This window comes from Bos mutus, chromosome 12 (assembly GCF_027580195.1).
Source record: "Bos mutus isolate GX-2022 chromosome 12, NWIPB_WYAK_1.1, whole genome shotgun sequence".
NCBI classification, from domain to species: Eukaryota; Metazoa; Chordata; class Mammalia; order Artiodactyla; family Bovidae; genus Bos; species Bos mutus.
In genome coordinates this window covers 16,625,297-16,638,193 of record NC_091628.1, presented here as the reverse complement: position 1 = coordinate 16,638,193, position 12,897 = coordinate 16,625,297, and the positions used below count along the sequence as shown (strand labels likewise).

Sequence of the window (12,897 nt, the reverse complement as noted above, 5' to 3'; positions counted from 1 at the left end):
GGACTAAATTCAGAAACATTTCTAAAAAGGAAAACTAAAGAATCCTCCAGCAATGCAGGAGACCTGGGTTTGATCCCTGGGTTGGGAAGATCCCCTGAAGCAGGGCATGGCTACCCACTCCAGTATTCTTGCCTGGAGAATCCCCATGGACAGAGGAGCCTGGGGGTCTACAGTCCATGGAGTTGCAAATTGCAGAGAGTCAGACACGACTGAGCGACTAAGCACAAAACATTTTACAGTTGTTAAAATACATGGTTATGAGGAACTTTAATGACTCAGGGAGATACTTAGGTTTCCATAAATTTTAAAAACTACTAAACAGTATATATGTGAAGCTCACAATTCAAAACAACTTCTATGTTGGAGAAAAGCCAAGACGTAAACAGTGGTTGTATTTAGGGAGTGGGATAAGACATTATTTATCTTCCTCCTGCATTTCTCCATTATCTCTTTTTTTCTAATCAGGCATTATTTCACATGACATTTTCAATTGAAATTTTTTTATTTGAAAAAAATAAAAAGTGAAAACCAAAGAATGTAGCATTTTTTTTCCCTGAAGAACTGACAAAATATATAAATGTGTATAGATACATGATTCATAGTGTCTCTTATACCTTATAAAACAATTATTGTATATTTAAATTGGGAGCTGAAGAATGATAGTTTCTTTCTTATAATTTGAGGAAAATTACTGAATGAGAATTTGGTACACAGTTCAAACTTTATAGCTGTCTGGACTTGAAAACTTTTGCATATTAGATTACAGGACAGAATTTACTGTCCAAACTAAGGCAGATAAAGCAGATTTAAGTCATAAGACAAATTGGTCTGTTTTTCCCCTGTGTTTTCTGAAGCCAAAATGTGGTCAGTCTTTGGGAAGCAAAAATTATGTTTAACTGTATAGAAAGAAAACTGAGAGGTGAAACGGGATCATCAGCTTATTTTTCCTACTGCGAAGAGAAAAGAAAGTAAAACCAATAGTGCCACTGAGACACCTTCCTTGAGGCGTCGGAAGTGGGCAGCCTCACATGAGGCTTTCATCCCACACACTCCTTGTGCGACCTTTTATGAACACTGTGCCTTGAGGTTGGGAGCTCTGACTTTTGCAAATCTGCTCACAAACACTAGTGATCACAGTGGCTTGCATTCATTCCCGTGTTTATCATGTACGGGACCTCGTTTCATCCTCATGAGAGCAGTTCTGTGACAGAGAAGAGCCAATCAAGTTCAAGAGAGGTTAAATAACTTTCCCAAAGTCGTGTGGCTCATACCCATGTGGAATTGGAATCCCAACACTACAGTCTTAGCCCCTAAACTCTTCTGCTTCATCTAACAGCAATAGTGTGGATAGAAGTTCTTCTCTACTTGTCCAATGAACCCTGCGTGGGCTTCAAAGACAAGCTTATCTTTGATTCCTCTCTTCTTGATGGTAACATGCTCCATGAAGTACACGGAAAAGATTTTAGTGCTGGCTTTATCTCCTCAACAGTGAGACAAGGATTTTTTTTCACTCACTCTTTCTGATCTTTTCCGTTTCCTTGGTATCTCCAACCGACCCTTGAGCACAGCTAGCAGTCAAGGAATTACTGAATTAATGACCAGCTAACCAACCTCTGGCCTGATAGGTTACTAATGATATTTTACTCAGAACCTACATCTTTTCAGAGTGATCCTAAAATCCTCAATAATTATAAAATAATAGATTCCATTAGAAGAGAACCTACCAACCAAAAAATGTTTTCCGAAAGGACTTCTCATTGCTTAAATAAATGCTTGTGAGGAATAAATCTCTGTCTCTACAGTCTTAAAGTTAGCGAGCAGAGCACTCATTTCTTTAATGTGATTTGCTTTATATTTGAAAGTAGTTCATTGTCTCTCATTTACAGATTTACTTGAAATAGTTTCCCTTTTTATAGTAAAAATGTTGCTTTATTCAGAAATGCTATCCCTGGGATTCTCTAGCAGTCCACTAGTTAGGGCTCCACACTTCTACTGCAGGGAGCACAGGTTCAATCCCTGGTCAGGGAACTAAAAATCCTACACGCCCTACAGCACGGCCAAAAAATCCCCAAAGACAAAACAGACACGCTATTCCTTTTCTGCTCTTTCAAGTTGTTTGAGGCCCAAAAGAGAGGATTTGAACAGGGTCCTGGTGATCCCCATCAGTGTCTTTAACCAGCAGTCCTGTTCCAAAGGAGTTTCTTTTATGTAAGAGTTAGTTTTCCTTAAATGGTGTTACTTACAACTGCTGGTGAGGGGACATGGATGCTTGCGACGGATCGCGGGCGGATGTGGTTGACCAAATGGCAGAGGACAACGCCATCCATGAGGGCGGCCCCCAGGTCTTCATGCAGGCTGACCTTGAGTCTCATTTCGATGCTCTGAAAAGAGATCAAAAGGAAGTCAATTGCTCTCAGGCAACTGAGGGTAAAATACAGTTATGAGTATTTATGAACTGAGGTTTAAGTTTCACTATAAAGGATAAGAACACCTGGAAAACACTGACATGATTTAAACCTTTCAAAAGATATTAAATAAAAATCCCTCTGTAGAAAAATAAATTCAGTTATGCTAAAAATTTTTAATCAGTTGAATTTTTAAAATAATGGAATCACTTCTTGAGTTCAATATTGCCTCAGGCTTAGCAATTAAAATAGAAAACCAGAATAAGCTGACAAATAAAAGCCAAATCGGTGGTGACTGTTTTGCAATGTACAAAAATAGCAAATCAATATGCTGTACACATGAAACTAAAATCATACTGTAAGTCAACTATATTTTAACAAGAAGTAAATAAAATAAGTAAACATAAACAAAAATCAAATGCAAAACCCAAATCCAACCCAAACTTATTATTTCGGATAATGTATCTCAGGTAGCCTGCAGAGGGCAGAAGAGAGATTAGGGGTGTTTTTCTCAGATTATGCTTTCATTGAAAAAGCAATTTTTCTCCCTTCTTAAAAAAAATGCAATGTTTTATTTTGAGGTCATTATAAATTCATATGCAGTTATAAGAAGTAATACAGAGAGATCTCAGGTACACTTTACCCTGTTTCCTTCTAAGGGAGCAACCTGCAAAAGCACCTACACAGCCGGGACACTGACATGGATAGAACATATCTCTCACTACAGGGATCCCTCGTGTTGCCCTTTTGCAGTCACACCCACTTCCTCCCACCCTCAAGAACCTCTTTGTCCCTGCTCTCTTCTCCTCCCCTTCCAGGACTCCCAGGACAAGAATGCAGATCATCTGTTACAGTAACTCCCAAAGGTCCCTGAGGCTCTGCTCACTTATTTTCAGTCTGTTTTTTCTCTCTCTGCTGCCCAGACTAGGTAATCCCTGTTGTTCTCTCCTACAGTTCACTGATGCTTTGTGATGCTGTTGAGCCCATCCCCTGGGCTTCTCACTGCAGATAATGTATTTCCCAGTTCTAAATTTCCATTGGTCCTTCTTTATGTCTTCTGTTTCTTTGCTAAGATTATCTATTCCTCTGCTGAGGCATTCAATTTTTTCCCTTTGTTTCAGCCTTGTTCATAACTACTTGTGGAAGAAACTTCACGGTGAGTGCCGTAAAATCTTTGTCAGATAATTCTAACATCTCTGCCGTAACAGTGCTGTCATCTACTGATTACCTTTTCACATTCATTTTGGTTCTTGGTACAATGAATGATTTTTTTTTTTTTTTTTCTGGTTGAAAACTGGACATTTCTGGTATTACGTTATGAGACTTTGGACCCTATTTAAACTTCTCTTTTGGCTAGCTATTTTGGACACTACTCTGGCAGGGAGTGGGAAGGCACCACCTTGCTGTTGCTGTGTAAACGCAGATTGCCACTTGGTGTCAGTTCACTGGGACTGGGATTGAAATCCAGGCTCCCCGTGTATAGGTTCCACGGTCACCATGGGAGGGGATGGGATTGTTTTTAGTTAGTAGGGATGAAATTCCTGGCTCCCAACTTGGCCTTCTCTGATATCATCCCTGCAGAGGTGAAAGTCAGCTGCCTATTCCATCTTTGCAGGCATGGGTAGGGTTGGGGCCACAGGTTTCCTGTAGCTGGAGTAGGGCATTTATTGTTGTAGATGTTGTAAATGTAAAAAAATTGTAAAAGTTTTCTGTCTCCCTAGGCTGTCCTTTTTCTGGTCCTCTGAGTAAAGTAAGCAGGCTTTTGTTGGGACTTTAAAAAAAAAAAAAAAAAACCTGTTCCCATGAGCATTTCCAGTTTCCAGCTACTTCAGCTCCAAGTCTGAGAAAGATGAAGCAGAAAAGAAAACCCACTGGACTCAGCACCGAGTCATTCCTAGTCCCAAGGAGCCCAGCTGGTCTGAATTATTCTCTCCACCTTGCAGAGTGCTCTTATGCTTATTTTATATATAATTGCCAAGGGTTTTAGTTGTACTTAGTGAGAGGAATGGGGAAAAGTACATCTACTCCATCTCCTCAAAAGCAGGAAAATCCATTTTTTAAACTTCAAATACAAATTTCTCCTTTACAGCAAAAGCTCCTCATAACTGGGTAACACTGTAAGAAAGGATGACTTAATTTGGAGATTTGCAATAAGTAAAGCACTTGAAAATCAGTGCCTGTAACAGTGTTGCCTAATTCTCTTTCAAAACTGTCCTGTGTCTAGACACCTGATTTTTTATTTCTAACCTTGCTTTCAGTCTCTAATTAAATTAAAACATAAGCTATCAATATGACCCAGGCTTTAAGATAAAATCATATCACGCTTTGAGAGGCTTGTCTCAACTTCTCATCTTATTTTTACGTATCTCTGAAAGTTCGCCTCCCAAGTTTACAGCACACCCAAATACTCGAGGCAAACGACCGAGGTCTGACTTGTCCGATGTGACTGCTGAGTCAACCACAGCGGCTTAAAGTGGTGGTGAGGAGTTTGCGGGTTTTTATCTCTTTCCTCCGGACTACCTGCTATATATATACTTTTGGGGCTTCCCTGGTGGCTCAGAGGATAAGGCATCTGCCTGCAATGCAGGAGACCCAGGTTCGATCCCTGGGTTGGGAAGATCCCCTGGAGAAGGAAATGGCAACCCAGTCCAGTATTCTTGCCTGGAGATTCCCATGGACAGAGGAGCCTGGCGGGCTACAGTCTACGGGGTCGCAAAGAGTCAGACATGACTGAGCGACTTATATAACCATATATATGAAGTATCATCTACAACAAAAAAAGATTCTGACCTTCCTTAAATTCAGCTTTAATTTTACTTATAGAATTCATTGCTCATTTGTAAAACTCACTGTTATTTGAAGTTGTATATTTATTTGTTTCCTTCTTACTTATTCTCTCTTCTCAATAGACTACAGGCCTCATGAAAGCAGAGACCTTTTTGTTCTTTTGTCTCTCCATCACCTAGACCATACGGCCTGGCACAGAGCAGCAGTCAATAACCATTTGCTAGTGGAGAAGGAAATGGCAACCCACTCCAGTGTTCTTGCCTGGAGAATCTCATGGACGGAGAAGCCTGGTAGGCTGCAGTCCATGGGGTCACAGAGAGTCAGACACGACTGAAGCAACTTAGCAGCAGCAGCAGCAGCAGTGAAAGAAGAAGATATAGTATAAAATCCACCTCTTCAAGAAGCTTCCTATATTCTTCTAATTAATGGCTATGGTACTTCTCTTTGAATATAAAAGAACTTATGTAGTAAAGCACGATATGCTGCCTTTAATAACTAATATCAGTGAGTTCTTTGGTAACTGATCCTTGGCCTGCCGTTTGACCTTCCACATACTTACGTGAGATCCTCCTAATTAGACACAAAGACCATGAGGGTAGACAAATATATACACAGTTGCCACCAGGAGCTGTGCTGGGGATAGAATTACAACATGGAATAAGACAGCCATGGCTCCTGCCATCACCAAGCTTAAAAGCTCCCCTAGCGCCCAGCACAAGACTTCACTCTTGGTAGGAACTCAAATGGTTTGCCTATTATATGACATTGGAAAATTCTGCCTAGTAGGGATAACTATAAACATCCTTTAAAGTCACGTAATCTTATTAAATAAATTAATAACAATGCATTTTTACAAGTTTTAACTTTTATACATAGGTATTACGTATTTCTACTTATATTACCTCATAGATTCCTCACAAAATCCCACAAAGGTAGATGGGAACTACTGTTTTAATATATGAAAAAACTCAAACTCAGAGATGTTAAGTGACTTGCCCAGTAGCAGACAGTCAGTAGGCGAGTTGGCTAGATTTGAAACCAGGTCTGTTTGAAGTATTTCAAAATCTACTTTTTAAAAATACGGAATGCTGCTTCAACGCTGGAAATTATTATTCAGTAATACAACGTTTCCCGGTACCTCTCGGAGTTGTTCCACCAGTTCTTTTTCTTCTCTCATCTGTTCCATTTTCCTCCGAATCGTAAACTGTGGGTCTATAGATTCCAAATTTCTCTGTGGTCTTAGAAACACTAGAAGAGAAAGGGGGAAAGCCTTTATGGAGTGTCTAGTACAGACTGCCATATCGGGCTTCTCATGTTTGAATCAAATAGTTTATTTATCCCAAATAATTCATTCACCACTCACAAAAACAGGAAATTCTGACTTTACATGAAAAGCTTGATTCAAATATTCTAGAGAAAATTATGTTTTCAATTATTCTGCATTGTGTGGACGAATGATCAGCTGAATCCAGGAAAGGGCTTGGTCATCCTTGGTATTATTCCAGACTCCTCCTCTAATTTTTCCACTGCTTCTATTCCAAGCTTTCATCTACACTCCAGGTTTCACAATCCTTTCATTAAACTTGAATACTCTGTTTCAAGTAACAAGACAGAATTGCTTTACATGGTATAAACAAGCACAGGTTAATGATTTTGTTGGCTGCGGTTTTTCCATCAGCCTGGATTAAGAACTAAGTGATGATATGCACTACCTACTCCCAAGCGTTATCTATCTGAGCGTGGAGGGGAAATTCTGGCTTCTATCATGTCACTGAAAGTGCATCCCTAAGTCAGCTCTTCAAAGATGACCGTAGATTGCTTTCAGAAAAGCTGTCAAGATGGGAGGCGGTCTTAAGAGATCATCTTTGCCTGCAGGTCCTTAAAATTACAACCTTCCAGGAATAGCAACTCACAGTGGCAACTCAGGAAGGAGTTAAGGCTCTGGCTGCAGACAAAATGAATGTTCTCAAACTTTGAAGGATAACATCTCTTAAAGACTATCAGGAAAGCACGAAATATTCTACCTATGGGCAGTGATTCTAGCAATTTATATCAGGATACAAAGCACAGGGCAGATTTAAACTTGAATCTTTTTCTGCCTTTAGATTCTTATTAAGACTATCAACTTTCCATGCACACAGAGGGAGCAAAGAGTGGTTAAGAGCTGTCGTTGGTTCTCTGTGTCCCATAGATTTTCAGATTGGGAGAGGTGGGGATGGGAGGATGGGGGGGGCAGGGCTTCAGAAAGTCTGGGGCAGAGAACTCCAGTTTTAAAAATCAGTACCACATAGAAGGCTGCACCGACATACTGCGATTCTAGTTGCTTCAATCACCATATCTTCAATAATATAGAATAAGAAGATTATGCAATGTTTATTCTATTCTGACAAACATTCTCTATGAGCCACTTTAAAAGCTAATTCAATTTATTTATTGTTAAATATGGTTTACAAATATACTTTGAATTAAAAACTGGGGCCCACCCTATAATCAATTATCCTACATTCATACAACTATGTCATTTTAATCCTAATTTGTATCTTTGAATCAAAACACCTTAATGAATGTCTTACACTATACTTTTCACATTTAGGTATTTTCTTTCTAAATCAGTTCTAGGATATTTGAATCAGCATTCTGGTGCTCTACAGAGGACCAGAAAGTTGACACATCTTAAGAAATCCTTGACTTACGGAAGTTAATGGAGCAACGGGATGACTACTGTACATGAAACACCTTCTGGAACTTCAGAGAGAAGTCAGCCTGGGGCCTGGGCTTCTGTCTCAAGCCCCCTAAGGAAGTCACAGGTGGAAAGAGCCAAAGTCTTGTCACCAAGACCCACAAAAACCAAACCCCACAGGAAGTGAGACCAACTGTTTCAAAAATAAAGGCAAGGCAGGCCGAGGAAGTAGGGTAGACCAGTCAGCAGGGAGAGATGAGATAAAGTTGCCTTTGCACCATATGAAGCGCAGTCAAAAAATCTACCTACTTAAACTTAGTGATCAGAAGAGAGATACATTAAAATGGAAAGTCCAGAAAAAATCCACACCCTCAAAGAAAAGAAATCAACCAAATTTACCAAAAAAGTCAAGGAATGTGGACTTAATTGAGTAATACACATACTGGTCCGCAAGGGGGAGCCCCAGCTCTGTTTAAACAAATCCAGTGTTTTCTTTGGAGGTTTTATTTTCCTTCGGCTTTTTTTCTGGGGGCAATCTTATCTAATACTACATGTTTAATATTTCCAATATGTTTTTACTGGCAGACTTCATTCTGAATACGAAGCTATCAGGCAGTTAAATTAACTGTGAGCTTTTGGTTAACAGGACACTCTTCAAGTATCTATGCCCTGTTAGAGCCCTATGTGAGATAACAAGATAACACAATGGTGTCTGGGTTTTAAATACATGGTCTTGCTTTTCATCTTAAATGCCCATACATCTCAAAAAATACAAAATGCATGCTTGGGTATTTGCTTTATGAATATAAGCAGTTAAAAAATGTTAAAACATATGTGAACTGTTATTTTTTAAATGAACACTTCCAGTGTATATAAAATTATTGGAAATTTGACTACTACTAGTTTTCTAAATAGATTAATTATTGTAGAATATATGAGAATTTAAAATGAATGATTTAGACTGATAAATCTACAGAGCACATGTTTGTTATGACAGAATTAATTTTCATAGGATCATTATAGGAGCTCTGATTATACTATCTACAATTTTTTTTCTTTTCAAGCCATATTTAAATAATAAATACAGTGACCAGTTTGGTCAGAGCTTCAGGAAATTGATCTATGGAGGAATTATTCTAGTTTTCCTTAATTTTCTGTCACTACATTTAAGAACTCCCCTACTTAATTCAGGGGAATAAAAGTTAACTTGAGGCTACAAGAGCTGCCTTGTTATAGTAAATATTTTTCAAAGCAAATGCCACACTGATTAATGTAAATAAGAAGGAAAAAAAGCTGGGACAAGAGAGCAGAGGGAGGGTGTATATGAGGGAGTGAGTGTGTGTTTATGTGTGTGTGTGCTCAGCTGTATTCGACTCTTTTCGACCCCATGGACTGTAGCCCACCAGGCTCCTCTGTCCTTGGGATTCTCCAGGCAAGAATCCTGGAGTGACCTGCCATTTCCTCCTCCAGTGGATCCTCCTGACCAGGGATAGAACCATGTCTCCTGGGGCTCCTGCAGGCAGATTCTTGACCACTGAACCACCCGGGAAGGACGTGTGTACACACACGTATATATGCCTAAGGGGCAGGAAAAGCCAAGGAAATAGGAGATTTAAGATGCAGGGAAAAAATGAGTCCTGCTTAGCTGGTTAGTTACCATGTATCAAATAACATTCAAAGAATGAAAAGGATGGTTTGCTCATACTTGCAGTTTTGCTCATACTCATAAATACAGAGACAAATTTCTAAGCAAAAATTCTGCAGGGAATGATGAATATGCTTAGGAAGAATATCAAATTCATTCTGCAGGTACAGGTCAAATTCTACTACTTTCCCCTTATCTCTACCTCCTCCTCCACTCTCTTCATCGTCTTCATCCCCAGCCTGGGAATGGTCTCCACTCTCTTCATCGTCTTCATCCCCGGCCTGGGAATGGTCTCCACTCTCTTCATCGTCTTCATCCCCGGCCTGGGAATGGTCTCCACTCTCTTCATCGTCTTCATCCCCGGCCTGGGAATGGTCTGTCAGCTATGAATGCGCAACGTTGCTTATCTGTGCCTCTCATGGCACTCATCACCTTCTGTCTCACAGTACAGATCTGATTTTCTCCATAGGACTCTCTAATACAGAGTTTATGTCTGTTTCAAATTTAAACTTCTATCCCTGTCCAAGAAAGCAGCTTGTTTGATGAATAAACAACAACAAAAAAAAGTGTTTCAAAAACTCCCTCATTCAAAGATCAGACTATCTGGGACTTCCCTGGTGGTCCAGAGATTGAGACTTCCCCTTCCTATGCAAGGGGCGTGGGTTCGATCTCTGGTCGAGGAGCTAGGATCCCACATGCCTCATAGTAAAAAAAAAAAAAAAAAAAAAAAGAAACATAAACAACAGAAGCAGTATTGTAACAAATTCAGAAAAGACTTTAAAAAATGGTCCACATCAAAACATCTTAAAAAACAAGCAAGAAAACAAAGATCAGTCTATCTGGAGAGTACCTTGACACAGATTACCCTACCCTGATATAAGCAGTCACCTGAGAAATCTCCTAAAGCTTAGTTTCCAGGTTTGAATGCCTTAGACTGCAAAATAAAAAGTTCCACAAAGGCAGAGATTTAGTCTGTCTTTTTCAGAACTGTGTCCACAGTAAAGTGCATCATGCCTAACACACAGTAGGCACTCAACAGATACTGGAACTTCCCTGGTAACTCAGCTGGTAAAGAATCCACCTGCAATGTAGGAGACCCCGGTTCAATCCCTGGGTCAGGAAGAGTCCCTGGAGAAGGGATAGGCTACCCACTCCAGTTTACTTGGGCTTCCATGGTGGCTCAGACAGTAAAGAATCCCCCTGCAATGTGGGAGACCTGGGTTCAATCTCTGGGTTGGGAAGATGCCCCTGAAGAAGGGATCGGCTACCCACTCCAGTATTCTTGCCTGGAGAATTCCATGGACAGAGGAGCCTGGCAGGCCATAGTCCATGGGGTCGCAAAGAGTTGGACACGACTGAGCAACTTTCAACAGATATTTAAGGATGTGCACAAGAAACTATTTTTTAAAATGTTATAAAAGTACCTTTCAGTTAAGCAAAGAAAGCCCACTCCTCTAAAAATTCCCTGAAATGCTGTTACAAGAAAAGCATTTTGCATAGAAATTATTAGTGGATATTATTAACCTTTATTATCTAAATTTAACTCCAGATTTCTTCTCTGTGGACACATGAGGTTTGGAATTCAGCTCTCCACTTCCCCTTGGAAACTAAAAAATCTGGACAGGGTGTGATGTTAAAGACATACCAATTCAAGGGCAACAATAGGGTGGCTTTGAAAAAGTATCATGAGTTGTAGATCCAGTTAATGTGAATCAGAAATCTGATTAATACATTCATTTATTCCCTCTGGTGCCTAAAAATGAATTAGATAAATTCTCTGCCCTCAGAAGGCTCAAATTTCTTCTCTATTGTCTTGGGCAGTTTATTTAACCCAGGGGTGTTTACCTGCTTAAACAGAACATCAAGTCAGCAAGATAATCAGTGCGAAGACTCCATGGTACACCAAATAAATTAGCGTCTCTGAGTGTAGGGCACAGGCAGCCATTGTTTGAAAAATGCCCAGGTGATTCTCATATAAAGCCAGGGTTGAGAACCACAACCCCTCCCAGCTTCAGTTTCCTGATTTTTGTAATGGGGAAGAAAATACCTAGAAGTGCAAGATTATGGTAAAAACAATTCCAGAAAATGTCAGAAAACTGGCCCAAGATAGGTATGTCCGTCCATTCATTCACTTTCCAGTGACAGTTTAAAGATCAATTTTAAGTATAAATTAGCACCCACCAATTTGTTGAAAATGAAAGAGAAAATACTTCAAAGGAAGGCAGGAACAATTTTAATTTCAAAATGAAGGGGGAAAGGAAAGAAAGCAGCAGAGTAGTAAAAGAGCACAAGAGAAGGAGCGGAAGTGAAGCTTTCAAGTTAAGAACAACTTGAAGTGAAGCTGCCCTCTCCAGCCCCAGGGGGCAGACATAGAGACACAGGTCCACATCCTTCTCCAGCCATTTTAGGAGGCAGGACTTTGAGGACTGTAGAAATTCAAACTCCCGAGGACTTCCTAGCCAGTTGTCATTTTTATTTCTTTGAAGATTGAGTTTAGGGAAGATATGGGAATTTGAAATGACATATATTTGAAACAAAATATTAGAAAGCAATATTTATTATTTCAAATGTGTTTCTTTAAATAATTTTACTTCAATAGTCATTTTTAAAAAGTGGGAATTTTAATATAAAGCATGACAGTGAACAAGGAATAAACAAGCCAACTTTACCAAAAGTAATTAATAAAAATCACAAATGAAAGGCAAGTTGCATCATGCTGGGTAGAGTGGGAATATGATGCCATTTATTTTCACAGGTTGAGATAACCACAGATACTGGACAATGGAGCAACTATGAGGAAACAAAACTGATGGGGTAATCAGCTTTGAGATGCCATGAGGGGCACTGAATGGGATCTACTGTTTCAGAGTAACCAGGAAGAGCAACATAAAAGTAGGCTATTTCCCTCTTCCAACTTTAGCTCACATACTTGGGGATACATACAGTGTTTCTTCATTAATTAAAAAACACTTACAAAACAGAAAGAGAATGTGAATGTATGGCAAAAACCACCACAATACTGTAAAGTAATTGAATGAGTGAGTGAAGTCGCTCAGTCGTGTCCAACTCTTTGCGACCCCATGGAAGAAACCGGAGAGAGACTCACAGACTTAGAAAATGAACTGATGGTTGCTGGGGGAGGGGAAGGGATAGTTACGGAGTTTGGGAAGGTCATGTACACACTGTTATATTCAAAATGGATAACCAACGAAGGACCTACGGTATAGCACGGGGAACTCTAGTCAATGTTAGGTGGCACCTGGCTGGGAGCAGGGTTTAGGGGAGGGTGCACACGTGTGTATGTATGGCTGAGCCCCTTTGCTGTTTACCTGAAACTACCGTAACGTTGTTAATCGGCTATATGCCAATACAAGATAAAA

At 39.8% G+C, this 12,897-nt stretch overlaps 1 protein-coding gene across 2 annotated transcripts in view; it reads right to left on the bottom strand.

Annotated features, from left to right (window-relative positions):
• Window positions 1-12,897, bottom strand: part of LRCH1 (leucine rich repeats and calponin homology domain containing 1) — a 214,830-nt gene that overhangs the window by 22,799 nt on the left and 179,134 nt on the right. For both annotated transcript variants that reach the window (XM_070380284.1, XM_070380283.1), the window contains exons 16-17: window positions 6,331-6,440; window positions 2,244-2,381 (exon numbers count right to left, since the gene is read on the bottom strand). In XM_070380284.1, the coding sequence (XP_070236385.1) occupies window positions 2,244-2,381; window positions 6,331-6,440 (248 nt within the window). The remainder of the gene's footprint in view (window positions 1-2,243; window positions 2,382-6,330; window positions 6,441-12,897) is intronic.